A 19,735-nucleotide genomic window follows, 5' to 3' on the forward strand; every position below is an offset into this window, starting at 1 on the left:
CAGAATAATGATAGGGCTTTTTTCTTATAATAACCCATTAATTTAAGTATTTGATGAGTTCTGGCATAGGATGAGCTCTTTGGCTCATTAGCGGCTTCCCAAATCCCAGCGGGGTGGCAGCCACCTTCTGCCACCTAGGAAAAATCCCCATTTTCCCGTCCATCCACTCGATTTATTGCTCCCCGGGGACACTGGGGGTCAGGGACATGGGGACATGGGACATTGAGGCCATTGGGACATAGGGACATTAGAACCTGGAACGCAGTGATATCAGGACACAGGGTGTCAGGGACATCAGGGCCTGGAGACATCAGGGCCAGGGGGGCATCAGGACACGGTGACATCGGCACGCAGGGACCTTGGGACATGATGACATTGGGACACTGGGTGTTGGGGTCATCAGGACCTGGGACCACTTAGGGCCATCAGGACATGAGGGCCCAGGACATGGGGACATCGGGACCCGGGGATCTTGGGACACGGTAACATAGTGACACTGAGTGTCGGGGACACGGGGATCTGGGACACAGGGACATGAGGACACAGGGTGTCAGGGATATTGGGATCCAGGACATGGGGACACAGGGTGTCAGGGACATTGGGACCCGGGACATAGGGACCTTGGGACTTGGTGACACTGGGTGTCAGGGAAAAAGGATGTGGGACACAGGGACATGAGGACATCAGGATCCGGGACACAGGGTGTCCCGGGGGATGGGGACACCAGGACACAGGGACATCAGGGCCTTAAGGTCATTTGGGCCATAGGGACATTTGGTATCAGGGACATTGGGACACAGAGACCTTGGAACACAGTGACATTGGCACACTGAATGTCAGGGACACAAGGATCTGGGACACAGGGACATTGGGACACTGGTTGTCAGGGATATCAGGATCCGGGACATGAGGGCACAATGACACAGGGACATCGGGGCCACAGGTACATTAGGTGTCAGGGATATTGAGAACAGGACACAGTGACCGTGGGAGACACAGTGACATTGGGACACCGGGTGTCAGGGACACAAAGACGTGAGGACATTTGGTTTGGGACACAAGGATGTTGGGACACTGGGTGTCAGGGATATTGGGGCCCGGGGACATCAGGGCCATAGGGACATTACGTGTCAGGGACACTGGGACCCAGGACATGGGAACATCAGGACACAGTGACCTTGGGACACGGTGACATTGGAACACTGTGTGTCAGGGACACAGGGGATCTCAGACACAGGGACATGAGGACATTGGGAACCAGGGATGTCAGGAGACACTGTACCAGGGATAATCTGGACCTGGGACATGAGGGCGTCAGGACATGGGGATATCGGGATACTGTCTGTCAGGGACATGGGGACCTGGGGCATGGGAACTGTGGGCCACCAGCTATTGGGGACACTGAGACCCAGAGCATGGGGACCTTGGGACACTGGGTGACAGGGACATCAGGACCCAGGACACAGGGATATAGGGACACCTAGTGTCAGGGGACATCAAAACCTGGGACACAGGGACCCCAGGACATGGAGACATTGGGACCTGGGGACATAAGGATACAGGGACACTGGGACTTTGACACTGGGACCCAGGACATGGGGACATTGGGACCCAGGATGAAATGACACCAGGACACAGGAACACTGGGTGTCAGGGACATCGGGAGATGGGGCATGGGGAGAGTGAGACACCAGGTACTGGGAACATCAGGACACAGTGTGTCAGGGATGTCAGGACCCAAGACACTGGGACGTCAGGACACTGGGTGTCAGGAACATGGGGACCCGGGGACCAAGGGACATGGGGACACCTGATGTCAAGGACACAGGGATGTCAGAACACCAGGTGTTGGGGACATCGAGGCCTGGAGCACAGGGACATCAGGACACAGGGACATAGGGACACCTGTGTCAGGGGACATCGAGACCTGGGTTACAGGGACCCCAGGAGCAGCCGGGGGCATCAGGATACCTGGTGACAGGGGACATGGAGACCCAGGACACAGGGACGTTGGGACAGCAGGAGACAGACATTGGGACCTGGAGACAAAGGGATACAGGGACCGGGGACACAGGGACATTTGGATCTGGGACAAAGTGACACTAGGGCACAGGAACACTGGGTGTCAGGGACATTGGGATAAGGGGATCCTGAGAGTCACGGTCCAAGCACATGGGTCCCAAGGGCCCCAGGTCCCTGGCTGTGGGGTGGCACCGTGGGGACGATGTGGGCAGGGGGTCCCAGCTTCCCCCCAGCATGGTGGGGGATGGCTGGTCTTGCCCTGCCTATCCCACCCCACCCCACCCTGTGCTTTTCCTGCCCGATCCCATCGTACCCCATCCCATCTATCCATCTCACCACATCCCACCCCATCCCATAGATGCCATCCCATCCATTCATACCATCCCAACTGGTCCTATCCCCTCAATCCCATCCCATCCATCCATCTCGCCACATCCCACCCTATCCCACAGATCCCAGCCCACCCCATCCAAGGTTCCATCCTATCCATACACGCCATCCCAACTGATTCCATTCCATGTCATCAATACTATCCCACCCCATCTGTCCATCCCATCCCATCCATCTCACCCTGTCCCACCCCATCCCATAGATCCCATCCCATCTCACAGATCCCAGCCTATCCCATTCCAGAGATTTCATCCTATCCGTTCATCGCATCCCAACTGATCCTGTCCTACCCCTTGCGTCCATCTCACCCCATCCCATACATCCCAGCCCAGCCCATAGATCCCATCCGATTCAACCACCTCAACCCAGCCTACACCATCCCAGAGATCCCACCCCATCCATTCATCCCATCCTATCTGATCCCATCCCATCCATTCATTCCATCCCACCCTATCTGTTCATCTCACCCCATCCCACAGATCCCATCCCACAGGTCCCATCCCACCCATCTCCCCATCCAATAGATCCCAACCCATCCCATCCAGCTCACCCCATCCCATCCCACAGATCCCATCCCACATCCATCCATCCATCCCACCTCCACCACCCTGTTCCCACTCCACCTCCATCCATGCCCCCATCCCATCCCAGCCCCACTGCATCTGATCTGGGCTCCACTCCCTGCCCTGGACTAACAGGGACCTAAGCCTAAGCTGCGGGGCCATTTTTGGGGGGACCCCAGACCCACGTGCAGGGACTGCTGGGGGACCTGAGGGTCCCGTCCATGCTTGGAGGGGGGCTGTAGGGGTCCCATCCATCTCTTTATTCCTGGTGCAAACAGGCTTTGGCATCGTCCCAGGGAGGGGACACGGGGCGGGGGAACATGTGGCTGGGGGTCACAGGGCCACAGTGGGGCATGGGGTCCTGAGCAGAGGCCAGCGGGGCAGGCAGGATGTGGCCAGGGGGGTGGTGGAACAGTGCCCCACCCCACCAACTCCTCATCTCCTGGGCCAGTAAAGCACGAAGCCGTCGCGGCTCTTGCCGAAATCCGGGGTGGTCGCGTCCGACCGCGTCTCCACCGTCAGCAGCCGCCGGCGTCCGCGTAGGCTCAACTGGATGCAGTCGGAGACGCGGACCTGCAGGTCCCGCTTGGTCCTACAACATCCCGCTGTCAACGGGGGGTTCGTGGTGTGCTGGGACCTCCCCCCAACCCTCAGTCCCCCCCTCAACTCACGCTCGGCAGTGCTCCAGGAGGACGCCCACCAGCTCGCCCACCCGGTTGTCCCCCGCCGGCTGCGTCTTGTGCAGGCACACAGCCAGGTCCTCCTGGCTCTGGGTGTGGAAGACCACCAGCTGCGCCTGGCAGCTTGTCACGCTTAGCCCTGTCACCTGTGGGGACGTCTGTCACCGCTGCGGCCATGGCTGCACTGTGGGGCTTGGGGCCACAGCATGGCCAGCGTGGCATGGCCAACACACAATGGTCAACATGGTGGGGACAACATGGCATGGCTGGCGTGGTGGGGATAGCACGGTGGGGACAGCATGATGAGGACAGCACAGCATGGAAGTGGGGCTAGCATGGTGGGGACAGCACAGTGGGGACAGCTTGGCATGGCCAGTGTGGCTGGGGACAACGTGGTTGGGGACAGCATCACACCTCTGTTCCAGGGGACTTTACCGTGCCAACAGGGATGGCCCCGGTGCGTGGCCATGGGGACCACAGAGGGGTCTCCAACTTCTGGGTGGGAGTGGGGCAGCGAGGACACCTGGGTCCCCTTGACCATCCCATACCCTGGGGACACCGGTGGGGCTGGGGACACTCACAGTGCTGAGGGGCAGCGCCCGCATCACCCGGTACTGCTGCCGAGGGTCCAGCTTGTAGACGTGCTGGTCCGTCACGAGGATGGCCCGGTCCCGGCTCTTACCAAAGCGGTTGATCTGCAGGGACAGGGACAGGGACAGGTGAGGGGACACACCGGGGGAGTGACACAGATGCGGTGGCCAGGCAGGACCTCCCCCCTCACCTTGCGCACATGACAGGAGAAGAGGACGGAGCCAAAATGCACCTTGTCCTTGAGGGTCTGGAGGCGGCGGGCGAAGGGCAGTGCCAGCCCTGGGTTCTCGGTGGGCTGTGGGGAGCCACGGCGTGGGGTGGGGGTGGCACCTCGGGGTGCAGGTGACACCCTGGGGTGCACCATGGGACACCCCCAAACCCGCCGCCAGCCCTTACCGAGGAGAGGTAATCCCGTGCCCAGCTGCGCTGGCAGCCCCAGTCCTTCCGCAGCCCCTCCAGCGCCTCCATGGCGGCCACCTTGGCCCGGATCTGCCCCATCTCCGAGGGAGGGATGTTCTTGACGATCTGCCGCGCTCGCCACCTGTGGCAGGGGGGGAAACAGCACCATCACGTCACCATCCCATGTCCACATCTCTGTCCCACATCCCCATCCCACATTTCAGCCCCGCATTCTTATTCCATATCCCCATCCCGCATCGTCATCCCACATTCCAGTCCCACATCGCCATTCTGTGTACCCATCCCACATTCCCATCCTGCATCCCTGTACCATGTCCACATCCCTGTCCCCATCCCACATCCCCACATCCCTGTCCCACATTCCCATTTCATGTCCCCACCTCCATCCTATATTCTCATCCCACATCCCCATCCCACGTCCCACATCTCCATCCCACATTCCAGTCCCATGTCCCCATCTCATGTCCAGATCCTGCACCCACCTCCCCGTCCAGTGTTCCCATTCCACATCCCCATCCCACGTCCCCGTCCCACATCCCCATCCCAAATCCCTGTCCCATATTCCCAACCCACATCCATGTCTGATGTTCCCATTCCACATCCCCATTCCACATCCCCATCCACGTCCTTGTCCCACGTCCCCATCCCTGTCCCGTGTCCCCATCGCACACTCCCAAACCACATCCCCATCCCATATCCGCATCCCACGTCCCTGTACCACGTCCCCATCCCAACCCGGGAGTGGAGCGGGATTCAGGATGGTACCTGCGGAAGAGGCGCTGGCTGGCATCCTGGAAGCGCGCCAGCACCGCCGGCGGCTCTGGCCAAACCACGCTTTTGCCGAAATCGGGGAGGGTGCGGACGGCCTGGAAGCGGCGCAGCAGCTCCCGCAGGTACGCCTTCACCTTGTGCCGTTTGTAGTAAGCCATGATGGTGTAGGCGGCGCGCAGGTAACGGCAGCGCCGGCGTGCCAGAGCACCGCGCCAGGCCTGCCGAACGCCGATGGTCAGGGTGGGCGCTGACCCGTGGATCTCCCCTCCCTGGGAGCGCGGCCGTGGCACCAGGGTGGGCGCCTGGTACCGCACCGCAGCTCCGGAAGACCCCCCAAATGTGCCTCCCCACCCCCAAAACTCCCTGTTGTAGCCTGTGTTCTGCTCCGAAGAAATGCCCCGTGTTGTGCACTGTGCCAGCCCTGCATCCCACCCCACAGCCTGCCCCACAGCCCGCCCCACATGGGGTCCTGTGCCACGCCGAGCCCCGTGCAGTGGCCCCGTTCTCTGTCCCGTGCCATGCTCCGTACCATCCCCCACTCCCTGCCTCCTGTCCCACCCCATGCCATGCCCCACAGCATGCCCTATGCCCCGTCCCACATCACACCCCATGTCATGCCCCACAGCGTGCCCTATGGTCTGCCCCACATCACACCCCATGCCATGCCCCATGTTCCATGTCACGCCCCATGCCAGGTGCCATGTCACACCCCGTGCCATGCCCCCATGTCCTATGTCACACCCCATGCCATGCACTGTGCCCCATGTCACACCCCATGTCACACCCCATGCCATGCCCCCGTGTCCCATGTCAGACCCCATGCCATGCCCCTGTGTCCTATGTCACACCCCGTGCCATGTCCTGTGCCCCACAACGCTTCGCCCACACCACGCCCATGCTCTGCACCATCCCATGCCCCATCCTGTGCCCCACACGCTGCCCCACGCTGTGCCCAGAGCAGCCCAACAACCTCTCCGAGCCCACCAGCGCCAGCATCTCCCCGTGCGGGCAGAGTCCTGGCCGCCCGCTCGCCCTGCCAGTGCTGCTGTTACCCCTCCAGCGCCCCCCGGGCACTTGGATGTCCCCCCAACCCCGTGTCACCCTGGCGGAGCTGAGACCGAGCCAGCTCGTGTGGCGCGCGCCCACCTTCTGCAGCAGCAGAACGATGATGGGGATGAGCTGCGCCCGCTCCTGCTCGAGGCAGAAGAGGGTGCGGGGCGTGCGGATGAAGACCTTGGTGTGGCCGTAAGCCACGTCGTCCTGGAAGCCATGCTGCTCCAGGAGGGCTTGCGTGGCCTCCCGGTCGCTGGCCATCAGGTGGTTGGGCCAGGTGTACTCGCAGGTCATCTTGTACCTGGGGGGCAGAGCGGGGTGAGGGGGTGCGGGGGATACCGGGGGTCCCCGGGGAGAGCGCGGGCCGTACCTCAGGAGGAAGCGGTGGTAGGGCTGGCGGTAGGCGAAGCCGGCACGGCGCACCCGGACGTTCTCCAGCAGCCCCAGGTAGGAGACCTGGTGGCGGCAGCGCTCCTCGTCGAAGAGCGTCGGTGACTTCTGGTCGTTGGGTTTGATGCAGCGCACGTAGTAGGGCTCCTGCGGGGATACGGAGGGGATGGCACCGCGGTGGCACCTGCGAGTGGCACTGTGCCCATGGGTGTCCTGGGCTGGGGCGCTCCGGGCGTGCAGGGTGGGATTGCACTGGGAATGGGTGGCATGGGGACAGGAGGGTGCAGTGGCTGGGGACATGCTTGGCTAGCACTGGGACATGCCAGGCTGGCTTGGGGACATGCAAGGCTGGCTCAAAGGCACCTTGGCTGGCTGGAGACATGCCAGGCTGGCTTGGGGACACACCTGGCTGGCATGGGGACACACCTGGCTGGCACAAGGACATCTTGGCTGGTTTGGGGACATGCCCGTCTGGCTCAGGAGCATGACCATGTGGCTTGAGGCCATGCCCAGCCACCATGGGGACATACCAAGATGGGTTGGGGACGTGCTCAGCTGGCGCAGGGACATGTCAGGCTAGTGCAGGGACATGCCAGGCTGGCTCAGGGACATCTTAGTTGGCTGGGGACATGCCAGGCTGGCACAGGGACATCTTGGCTCACTTGGGGACATGCCAGGTTGGCACAGGGACATGCCCTGCTGGCTCGGAGACGGGCTTGGCTGGCTTGGGGACATACCTGTCTGGCTCAGGAGCATGACCATGTGGCCTGAGGCCATGACCAGCTGCCGTGGGGACATACCAAGATGGGTTGGGGACATGCACAACTGGCATGGGGACATGTCAAGTTGGTGTAGGGACATGCCAGGCTGGCACAGGGACATGCCCGACTGTCCCTGGTCCCCTACCTTAGAGGCGAGATTCTCCACCAGGGCCACGATGGAGTTCTTGAAGAGCGTACCGGTGGTCAGCGGGCGCTTGGTGACCTCAGTGATGCTCTGCTCGCCGTCGGGCCACATGGCACGCAGCACGGGGTCTGCGCTGAGGATGGTGTTGGTGTGGGGCTGGCAGCACCGGTCACCCCGCTCCTGCCCCACAGCTGTGCCACCAGCCCCCCAGCTGTATCCCGTGTGTCCCCAACCTGTTGTAGAGGAGTCGTTTGAAGTCCTGGAAGAGTGTGTCCTTGTTCTTGTCCAGGAAACCCTCCACCGAGTACCTGAGGGAGGGGGACACCATGTTGGGGGGCTCCTCCAGCCACCCTGGGGTGTTGGCATGGGAGCTGCACCTTGAGGGACCCAGGCGTGGTGGGACAGGGGCACCCAGCTCCATGCAGAGGTGACACGTGGCCTTAGGGGTGTCCTTTGGGGCACCCATGGAGGCCAGGGGACTGTGGGGTTCAGTGCTTATGGACAGAGAGTCCCCCCACCCCTGTCCCCACTGTCCCCAGGCTACACAGCCTGTCCTGCTGCAGGTGGCCTCTGGGGACCTGCCAGACCCCAGGGACCCCAATGGTCCCCCAAAAGGCCTCCCACGGTCCTAAATGGCTCCGCGCAATTTCCCATGGATCCTCAAAGCCTCATGGTCAATCAAGGCCACACATAGTCCCCCAAAGGGCCCCTAAGGTCCCATGGCCGTCCATGGTCCCAAGTGGCCCCCCACAGTCCTCCACACCCTCCCAAAGTCCCTCACAGCCCCAAGGCCCACCATGGTCCCTCATGGTTCTCCATGGCCCTCCTGTGACTCCATGGCCACCCATGATGTCCATAGTCCTGAATGCCCACCCACATACCAATGGCCCCAACAGAACTCCCTCCCAGTCCTCCATGGTCCTCACAATCCCCACAGCTCGATGGTCCCCAATGACCCCAAACCACCTCCCACAGTTCCTCAAGAACCCCCACAGTCCCATGCTTCCCCCATGTTACCACATGGCCTCCCACAGTTCTCCAAGGCCCCACAGTCTACCATAAACCCTTAAGAGCCCTATAGCACCATGGTCTCAAGTGGCCCCCCATAGTCTCTCCATGCCCTCACAGTGTCCCACATGGCCCCAAGGCCACACATGGTCCCCCACGGCCCCACATGACTCCATAGCCACTAATGATGTCCATAGTTGCCACTCACGCTCATATGGCCCCAACTGACCCCCCACCAGTCCCCCACAGTTCCCCATGATCCCCACAGCCTGATGGTCCCCCATGACCCCAAACCACCTCCCATAGCCCCTCAAGACCCCCCTCCATTCTCCCACGTGGTCCCCTATGGTTGTCCAAGGCCCCAAGGTCAACCCTAGACCCCTAAGAGCCCCATGGTCCCAAGTGGCCCCCCATGGTTCCCCATGCCCTCCCAAGGTCCCTCATGGCCCTCCACAGCTCTCCTCTGGCCCCACTGCAACCCCATGGCCATTCATGGATGTTCATAGTTGCTGATGGCCACCCACGCTCCCATGACCCCAATTGACCCCCCATGGTTTCCCACGATCCCCACAGCCTGATGGTCCCTCATGACCCCAAACCACCTCCCATAGTCCCTCAAGACCCCCTTCCATGCTCCCACATGGTCCCCTATGGATCTCCAAGGCCCCATGGTCAACCATAGAACCCCAAAAGCCCTATAGCCCCATGGTCTCAAGTGGCGCCCCATGGCCCCCATGCTCTCCCAAAGTCCTCCATGGTGCCCCACAGCCCCATGGCCACCTGATGACACCCATAGCCCACCATGCCCCCCAGTCCCCGTCCCCATCCCCCCAGTGCCCGTCTCACGTGACATCTCCAGCGTAGTGCTTGATGCGGAAGTCCCGGTCAAACTCCATGGTCTTGTCTGTGGGGCAGAGCTGGGGAGAAGGAGGGTGTCAGACCACCACCTACGGACATCCCTGCTCCCCCCAGACCTCCTCAGAAGCACCTTGCGGCTGGTGTAATGGGGGTGGCGGCCAAGTCGGGCGTCCATGGAGGTGAGGAAGAGGGCATCTGTGACAGTCCCTGCGGCCAGGCAGGCCTCGTCCAGCAGCGCCAGGATGCCGCGGTGCGGCTGCTCCACCAGCTCCACGATGGGCTCGTTGCTGAAGTACTCGATCTGGGGGGGGGTGGAAGGGTGGGCGCTCCGAATCGCCCTCCCCACGCACCCCGATTTGCCCCCATGCACCCTAAATCGGGGCATGCCAGGTGATGGCATCCATGTCCCCACCATGTTCCCTGTGTCCCCACCATGCTCTGCCAGGTGATGTCCCCCCATTTCCCTTTCTAGGACGCTCACCCTTTGCCAGGTGATGCCCCCACGTCCTCTCCTTGTCCCCCCTAAGCCCCCTGTGCTCTGCCAGGTGATGTCCCCCATGTCCTCCTGTCCCCCAAGCTCTGTCAGGTGATGTCCACCATGTCCCCTCCATGTTCCCCTGTCCCACTGTCCCCCCAAGCTCTACCAGAAAAGAAGATGCCCTCATACCCCATCATATCCCCCCAGAGCCCCTCATGCTCTGCCAAATGATGTCCCCCATGTTCTCCCCATGTGTCCCCCACGACACCCATGTCCCCTCATGTCTCCCCTGTCCCACCCATCCCCTCACACTCCGCCAGGCAATGCCCCCCATGTCCCCCCCATGTCCCCATGCCCCTTATGCTCTGCCAGGTGATGCCCCCATGCCCCTACTGTGTTCCCCCCTTATCACCATGTCCCCCAGTGCTCTGCCAGGTGATACCCCCCATGTCCCCCTCCATGTCCCCCACGTCCCCATGGCCCTTACGGTCTGCCAGGTGATGCCCTCCCGCTGGTACTCAGCCTGCTCTTGCCGCAGGATCAACTCGATGAAGAGCTGCTGCAGCTTCTCATTGCAGTAGTTGATGCAGAACTGCTCGAAACTGCGGGCAGGGGGTCAGGTCAGCCACTGCCACCCAGCCCCACGCCACGTCCCCTGCGCGCCCTGCCCTGCCACAGGGCCCCCCGAGACACATAGCCCTGCTGGGGACCTCCTGCTCCTGTCCCTCCATAGGTCCCTTGTGGTCCTGTCCCTCCTGGGTCCCATCATCTTCACACGCTCCTTCCATGTCCTGTCGCCTCCACATTTTCCTTGGGCATCCTCCCCTGCTGTGTGTCCCTCACAAGCCCCAACCCCTCCATATGTCCCTCCTGGGTCCCATCCCCTCCACGTGTTCCTCATGGTCCTGTCTCTCCCCCGTCTCATCCCCTCCATGTGTCCCTCATGGATCCTGTCCCCTCTGTGGGTCCTTCCATGTGTCCCTTGTGGTCTCATCCCTCTATGTGCCTCCTGAGTCCCATTGTCTCCATGTGTCCCTCTCAAGCCTTGTCCCCTCCATGTGTCCCTTGAGCATCGTCCTCCTGCTATGTGTCCCTCACAAACCCCAACCCCTCCATGTCTCCCTCCTGGTCCTGCCACCTCCATGGTCCTATCGCTGCTGGGTCCCATTCTCTTCATGTGTCCCCCCTAGGTCTTGTCCCCTCTACACGTCCCTTGGGCATCCTCCCCTGCTATGTGTCCCTCCCAAGTCCTGTGCCCTCCATGTGTCCCTCTGGGGTCCTGTGCCCTCCATGGGTCTCTCCCAAGCCCTGTCCCCTCCATGGGTCCCCTCCTGGGTCCCACCCCCTCCCTGTGTCCCTCCCATGTCCTGTCCCCTCCCTGTGTCCCTTGGGCATCCTCCCCCTGCTGTATGTCCCTCATAAGCCTCAACCCCTCCATGTGTCCTTCCCAAACCCTATCTCCTCCCTGTATTCCTCCCAGGTCCTGTCACCTCCACATGTCCCTCCTGGGTCCTGTGGCCTTCTTGTGTCCCTCCCAGGTCCTGTCCCATCTGTGTGTACCTTGGGCACCCTCCTCCTTCTATGTGTCCCTCCTGGGTCCTGTTACCTCCATGCATCCTTCTCAAGCCCTGACCCCTCCATGTGTCCCTCCTGGGTCCCATCTCCCCGTGTGTCCCTACTGGGTCCTCTCACCTCCATGTGTCCCTCCTGGGCCCCATCTCCCCGTGTGTCCCTCCTGGGTCCTCTTACCTCCATGTGTCCCTCCTGGGCCCTCGTTCCCTCCATGCACCCCCCCAACCCCTGTCCCTTCCAGGTGTCCCTCCCAGGTGTCCCCCTGTCCCTTCAATACATCCTTCCCATACCCAATCCCTCTGCCGTATGCCTCCCAGGTCCTGTTGGACCCCTCTGTGTGTCCCCTCTGCATGTCCTCCCTCCTCCCCCTCCCCCTCCCCCCCCCCAGGCCAAGTCACCTGTTGGTGTCGAAGATCTCAAAGCCATAGATGTCGAGGACGCCGATGACGGTGCTCTTGCCGTGCAGGCGGGCGTCGTAGCCGCGGGTGGCGATGCTGGCGTTGATGCGCCCCACGATCCAGCAGAAGAGCCGCTCATAGATGGCCTGGGGACACCGGGGTGGTGGGCACCCAAGGGTGCTGGGTGGAGGGAACCCATCACCCCGTGTCACCTCCCTACCTTGGCACAGGCGTCCCGGGCGTAGGCGGCCTCCTTGGGGCTGTGACCCTTCTCGATCAGCTCCCCACCGCCGGCCGCCACGGTGCGGGTCAGGAGCGTCCGGCGCAGGCTGTCGGGTGCCGTGGCCGTCAGCTCGGCCAGCGCTGAGAGCTGCGCCGCGTCCTCCACCGTCGCTGTCTCGCCCTCAGCCGTGAACGTGACGTTGCCCTGGGGTGACCACCACGCCACATTGCCGGGTGAGGGGGGGGGGGACACACCCGGGAACCCCTGGAAGGGGGTGGGGTGTCCTGGCACCGATCCCTCACGCACCCCAGGCTGGGCCATACGTCACTGTACTGGTTTGTGTTGGGCTGTGCTGGTTTGCATTGGGCTGTGCTGGGCAATACTAGTTTGCATTGGGCTGTGTTGGGCTGTACTGGTTTGTATTGGGCTGTGCTGGGGCTGTACTGGTTTGTATTGGGCCGCGCCAGGCCATACTAGTTTGCATTGGGCTGCGTTGGGCTGTACTGGTTTGTATTGGGCTGTGCCGGTTTCTATTGGGCTGTGCCAGGCCCTACTGGTTTGCACTGGGCTGTGCCTGGCTGTACTGGTTTGCATTGGGCTGTGCCAGGCCATACTGGTTTGCATTAGGCTGTGCTGTGCTGTGCAGGACCATGTTGCTTTGCATTGGGCTATACTGGTTTGTACTGGGGTTTGCTGGGCCATACTGATTTGTACTGAGCTGTGCTTGTTTGCACTGGGCTGAGCTGGGCTTTGCTGGGCCATACTGGTTTGCATCGGGCTGCGCTGGGCTATGCTGCTTTGCATTGGGCTATAATGGTTTGCACTGGGCTAAGCTGGGCCCTACAGGGGTTCTACTGGTTTGTATTGGGCTGAGCTGGGCTATGCTGGTTTGCACTGGGCTGCGCTGAACCACACTGGTTTGCACTGGGCTATAGTATTGGGTGTGAATTGGGTTGTACTGGCTTGTATTGGGCTGTACTGGGTTGTACTGGCTTGTATTGGGCTGTACTGGTTTGCATTGGGCAATATTGGTTTGCATTGGGCTGCACTGGTTTGCCCAGAGCCATACTGGTCTGCTTGGGGCTGTACTGGTGCACAGTGGCTGTAATGGTGCTGGGGTGGGCATACTGGTATGTGGTGGGGTCATACTGGTCTGCCTGGGGCTGTACTGGTGTACAGAGGCCATACTGGTGTGTGGGGGCACACTGGTTTTCCCAGGACCATACTGGCGTGCCTGCGACCATACTGGTGTGCAGGGCATCGTACTGGTGGGGTGGGGCCATACTGATGGGGGGTGCCCATACTGGTCTGCCCAGGACCATACTGGTGTGAGGGGGCTATACTGGTGGGGGGCCATACTAGTTTGCCCAGAACCATACTGGTGTGTGTGGGGGGGCCATACTGGTCTGCCTGGGGCCATACTGGTGTGTGTGTGGGCGTACTGGTGCACAGGGGCCCAGATTGGTGCGTGGGAGCTGTACTGGTGTGGAGTGGGCTGTACTGGTGTGAAGGGGACTGGGTGTACCAGTGCGGGTGTGAGCGGGCTGTACTGGTTTGCTGCCGTACTGGTTTGCCCAGAACCATACTGGTGTGTGTGGGGTTATATTGGTCTGCCTGGGGCCATACTGGTGGTGGGTGGCTGTATTGGTGGGGAGGGGGCTACACTGGAGGGGGGGTGAGTGTAATGGTGCGGGGGTAAGCGTACTGGTATAAGGGGTTGTACTGGTTTGCCCAGAACCATACTGGTGTGTGGGGGGGGGGCATACAGGTCTGGCTGGGGACATCATACTGGTGTGTGGGGGCTGCACTGGCGGGGAGGGAGCTACACTGGAGAAGGGGTGAGCGTACTGGTGTGAGGGTAAGTGTACTGGCAGAGAGGCCGTACTGGTTTGCCCAGAACTGTACTGGTGTGTGTCTGGGATCCATACTGCTCTGCCTGGGGGCATACTGGTGCGTGGGAGCTGTACTGGTGCGGAGCAGGCTGTACTGGTGTACAGAGGCTGTACTGGTGTGGAGCAGGCTGTACTGGCGCACGGGGGCTGTACTGGTGCGTAGGGGGGTCCATACTGGTGGGGGTCTCACCAGGTGCAGGATGGCGGCCAGGATGCGGCGCACGGAGCCCATCTCCTCCGGGGAGAAGCCGATGACGGTCATCGCCTCCTCCACCGCCCGGTAGCCGGCGGCGTCCCCGCAGACCTGGGACTGGGAATGGGGTTGGGGGGGGATGTGAGGGGCCGGGACCCCCCTAACCGCCCCCGGCACCCCCCAACCGCCCCCCGCCCCACTCACGCCGCCCCCGGCGCCCTCCTGGGTGTAGCGGTAGGCGCCGGCGTCCCGGCAGAGGTGCAGTGAGGTCAGCAGCGCCGCCGGGGCTCCCAGCAGCAGCTGTGGGGTACGGGGGGGGGCGTCAGCCAGTGCCACCGTTGTGTCACACCCCCCCCCCCGTGTCCCCCTGTCCTGTTCCTTCCCATCCCATCCCCACCTGGCCTGTCTCAGCGGGTCCCATCCATCGCCATCCCATTTATCCTATCTCATCCATCCCATAGATTCCATCCCACAGATCCCATCCCCACCCCATCCATCCCAACCATCCCATACCCATCCCATCCCACAGATCCCATCCCCACCCCATCCATCCCAACCATCCCATACCCATCCCATCCCACAGATCCCATCCCATCCATCCCAAACATCCCATCCATCCCATCCTATCCCATCCATACCGTCCCCACCCCATTCCACAGATCACATCCATCCCATCCCCACCCCATCCATCCCAAACATCCCATCCAATCCCAACCATCCCATCCCCACCCCATTCCACAGATCACATCCATCCCATCCCCACCCCATCCATCCCAACCATCCCATACCCATCCCATCCCACAGATCCCATCCCATCCATCCCATCCATCCCAAACATCCCATCCATCCCATCCCATCCATACCGTCCCCACCCCATTCCACAGATCACATCCATCCCATCCCCACCCCATCCATCCCAAACATCCCATCCCATCCATCCCAAACATCCCATCCATCCCATCCCCACCCCATCCATCCCAAACATCCCATCCCATCCAATCCCATCCATCCCGTCCCCACCCCATTCCACAGATCACATCCATCCCATCCTCACCCCATCCATCCCAAACATCCCATCCCATCCCCACCCCATCCATCCCAAACATCCCATCCCATCCCCACCCCATCCATCCCATCCCATCCCCACCCCATTCCACAGATCACATCCATCCCATCCCCACCCCATCCATCCCAAACATCCCACCCCATCCATCCCATCCCCACCCCATCCATCCCAAACATCCCATCCCATCCATCCCATCCCCACCCCATCCATCCCAAACATCCCATCCCATCCATCCCATCCCCACCCCATCCATCCCATCCCCACCCCATCCATCCCAAACATCCCATCCCATCCATCCCGTCCCCACCCCATCCCACAGATCCCATCCACCCCATCGCATCCATCCCAAATTTTTCATCCTATCCTGCCCCCATCCCATTCTGCCCATATCCCATCAAACCCACCCATCCCATAGCTCCCATCCATCCCATACCAACCTTCTCCTCCCATCCATCTCATCCCCGTCTCATCCCATAGATCCCATTCATCCCATCCCAACTTTCTCATCCCATTCATTGTCCCCATCCCTGTCTCATCCTATAGATGAGATCTGTCCCATCCCATCCATCCCAACCTTCTCATCCCATCCTGTCCCCATCCCATCCCATCAAACCCATCCATCCTACCCCATCCTGTAGATCCCATCCATCCCATCTCATCTATTCCATCCCAACCTTCTCATCCCATCCATCCTGTCCCCATCCCATCAAACCCACCCATCCCACCCCACCCCGTCCTGTAGATCCTATCCATCTTATCTATCCCATTCCAATCTTCTCATTCCATCTATCCTGTCCCCATCTCATCTCATAGATCCCATTCATCCCATCCACTCCATACCATCCCCATCTCATCCCATCCCATCCCATCCCAACCATCCTCATCCCATCCTGCCCCCATCCCATCAAACCCACCCATCCCATCCCACCCCACCCCATAGATCACATCCATCCCATCCCCACCCTATCCCACAGATCCCATCCCATCCCCACCCCATCCCACAGATCCCATCCCACAGATCCCATCCATCCCATCCCAACCTTCTCACCCCATCCCCATCTCATCCCATAGATCCCATCCATCCCATCCCAACCTTCTCACCCCATCCCCATCTCATCCCATAGATCCCATCCATCCCATCCCACCCCACCCCACCCCATCCCCTGGTGCACCTGGTAGAAGGCGTGGAAGTTCCTCTCTCCCGGCTGCTGCTGGAGGATTCGGGACTGAAAGAGGGAGCAGGAGGTGGGTGCCCGGTGGTGCCCAGGTGGGACTGGCACCTGCCTGGCCGTGCCCAACCATGGCATCACCCGCACCTTCTCCAAGAGGTAGTTGTGGATGTGGCCGCCGGTGGGGTCACCCTTGAAGTCAAAGTTGATGTCCATGTACTTGCCGAAGCGGCTGGAGTTGTCGTTACGGTTGGTTTTGGCGTTGCCGAAGGCCTCCAGGACGCAGTTGGACTTGAGCAGCACGTTCTTCACCCTGGGTGGCATGGTGTGGCACGGCACGGCATGGCACGGCACGGCATGGCACGGCACCGCAAGTCTGCAGCCTCACAGATGGACATGGGACAGGGCACCCTTGGACCCCCCCCCCCCCTTATGGCCATGAGGTCCCCCGAGCTCCTCACACCACCCCTGTGGGCATGGGGCACCCCTGGGCCCCCCCAGGACCACCCCACAGGCATGAGGTACCCCTGGTTGCCCCACACATTCCCTATGGGCATGGGACACCCCTGGTCACCCCAGACCAACCCTATGAGCATGGGACACCCTAGGGCCATCCAGAACCACCCCACAGGCATGGGGAACCTCTGGTTGCCCCAGACCATCTCTCTCGCCATGGGGCACCCGAGGACCCTCCAGGACCACCCCACTGGCATGGGGCACCCCTGGTTGCCCCACAACTCCTCCATGGCTATGGGGCACCACAGGGGCCACCCCATGGGCATGGGGCACCCCTGGTGACCCGAGATCATCAATTTGGCCATGGGGCACCCCAGGACCCTCCAGGACTACCCCACGAGCACGAGGAACCCCTGGTTGCCCCACACCTTCTCTATGGGCATGGAGCACCCCAGGGCCACCCCAGGGGCATGGGGCACCCTTGATTGCCCCAGACCATCCCTAGACAGGGGGCACCCTGAAGCCTCCCAGGACCACCCCACAGGCATGGGGCACCCCTGGTTGCCCCACACCTTCCCTATGAGCATGGGACACTCCTGGTCACCACACCTCGCAGGACCACGGAGCACATTGGTCACCCCAGATCAACCCTATAGGCATGGGGCACCCCAGGACCCTCCAGAACCACCCCACAGGCATGGGACACCCCTGGTTGCCCCACACCTTCTCTACAGGTATGGAGCACCCCAGGGCCACCCCATGGGCATGAGGCACCTCTGATTGCCCCACACTTTCCCTACGGGCATGGAACACCCCTGGTCACCCCACAGACCCATGGAGCACCCTGGTCACCCCAGACCAACCCTATGGGCATGGGGCACCCCAGGACCCTCCAGAACCACCCCATGGGCATGGGGCACCCCTGGTTGCCCCAGACCACCCCTATAGACATGGGCACCCTAAGGCCTCCCAGGACCACCCCACAGGCATGGGGCACCCAGGACCCTCCAGGACCACCCCACAGGCATGGAGGCATCCCAGGTGCCCCACATCTTCTCCATGGGTATGGGGCACCCCTGGCAGCCCCAGACAATCTCTCTCATCATGGGGCACCCCAGGACCCCTCAGGACCACCCCACTGGCACGGATGGGGCACTCCAGGACCACCCCACTGGCATAGGACACCCGTGGCTACCCCAGACCATCTCTCTCGCCATGTGGCACCCTGGTCACCCCACCCCACAGGCGTGGGACACCCTTGGTTGTCCCACACCTCCTCCATGGCTATGGGGCGCCCCTGGTGACCCCAGATCATCTCTTTGGCCATGGGGCACCCCAGGACCCTCCAGGACCACCCCACAGGCATGGGGGACCCCTGGTTGCCCCACACCTTCCCTATGGGCTTGGGAAACCCCTGGTCACCCCACCCCACAGGCCCATGGAGCACCCTGGTCACCCCAGGACCACCCCACGGGCATGGGGCACCCCTGGTTGCCCCAGACCATCCCCATAGACAGGGGGCACCCTAGGACCTCCCAGGACCACCCCACAGGCATAGGGCACCCCAGGACCACTCCATAGGCATGGGACACCTCTGGTTGCCCCACACCTTCCCTATGAGCATGGGACACCCCTAGTCACCCCACCCCACAGGCCCATGGAGAACACTGGTCACCCCCAACCCAGGGCTGGCAGGTCCATGGGGGCTGTGCCTCAGCACCCAACACTCCCACCGGCGCCATGGGGCCGGACCCACCTCTCCACCTCGGCGCGCTGGGTGGGGTTGGTGATGGCGGCGATGTACTGCATGATGTACTTGCTGGCCTCCGTCTTGCCCGCCCCGCTCTCGCCTGGGTGGCAGGGAGGGCAGGAGCTGGGCGAGGGTGCCCACCCCAAAGGGTGCCCCACACCCACGTGCCCCCCAACTGCCACCGTGCCCCTACCCGAGATGACGATGCAGGTGTCCTTGGCGCGGCGCTTCATGGCCTTGTAGGCAGCGTCGGCCAGGGCGAAGAGGTGGGGCGGGCGCTCGTAGAGCTCGCGGCCGCGGTAGCGCTCCACTGCCGGCGGGCCGTACAGCGCCAGCGCCCGGTACGGGTTCACGGCCACCACCACCTCCCCGATGTAGGTGTAGATGCGGCCCTGCGAGAACCTGCGCAGAGGGGCGGCCGTGGGGTGAGCTGTGGGGCCTGGGGGGGCAACCTGTGGGGTGCTGTGCAGTGGGGTGGCACCCTGTGCCATGGGGCAGGATGGTGCTGTGCTGTAGGGCAGGGTGGTACCCTGCAGGGTGCTGTGCCATGGGGCAGGATGCACACCCTGTGGGGTGCTGTGCCATGGGGTGGGATGGCACTTTGTGGGGTGCTGTGCTGTGGGGTAGGGTAACACTCTATAGGGCGCTGAGCTATGGGGTGGGATGGCATCCTGTGGGGTGCTGTGCCATGGGGTGGGACGGCTCTCTGTGGGGTGCTGTGCTATGAGGCAGGATGCACACCCTCTGGAGTGCTGTGTTATATGGGGTAGGGCAACGCCCTGCAGAGCGCTGAGCTATGGGGCGGGACAGCATCCTGTTGGGTGCTGTGCCGTGGGGCAGGATGCATGCCCTGCAGAGCACCGTGCCATGGGGCAGGACCACGGCA

The 19,735-nt window shown here is 62.0% G+C and overlaps 1 protein-coding gene across 1 annotated transcript; it reads right to left on the minus strand.

The window, feature by feature from the left end:
• Positions 1-3,229: 3,229 nt before the first annotated feature.
• Positions 3,230-19,449, minus strand: MYO1G (myosin IG). The gene is made up of 21 exons (XM_082478981.1): positions 19,043-19,449; positions 18,856-18,949; positions 16,791-16,956; positions 16,647-16,700; positions 14,613-14,708; positions 14,406-14,525; positions 12,321-12,527; positions 12,101-12,246; positions 10,618-10,732; positions 9,783-9,953; positions 9,641-9,711; positions 8,020-8,094; positions 7,787-7,919; positions 6,861-7,027; positions 6,584-6,791; positions 5,432-5,655; positions 4,643-4,787; positions 4,437-4,541; positions 4,237-4,350; positions 3,647-3,801; positions 3,230-3,567 (listed from the first exon to the last, which is right to left on the minus strand). Exons 1-21 carry the CDS (start codon positions 19,338-19,340, stop codon positions 3,411-3,413), a joined length of 3,021 nt encoding a protein of 1,006 aa, XP_082335107.1. The 5' UTR covers positions 19,341-19,449; the 3' UTR covers positions 3,230-3,410.
• Positions 19,450-19,735: the final 286 nt, after the last annotated feature.

This window comes from Vanellus vanellus (assembly GCF_965231255.1).
Source record: "Vanellus vanellus genome assembly, chromosome: 2".
Classification (NCBI taxonomy): Eukaryota; Metazoa; Chordata; class Aves; order Charadriiformes; family Charadriidae; genus Vanellus; species Vanellus vanellus.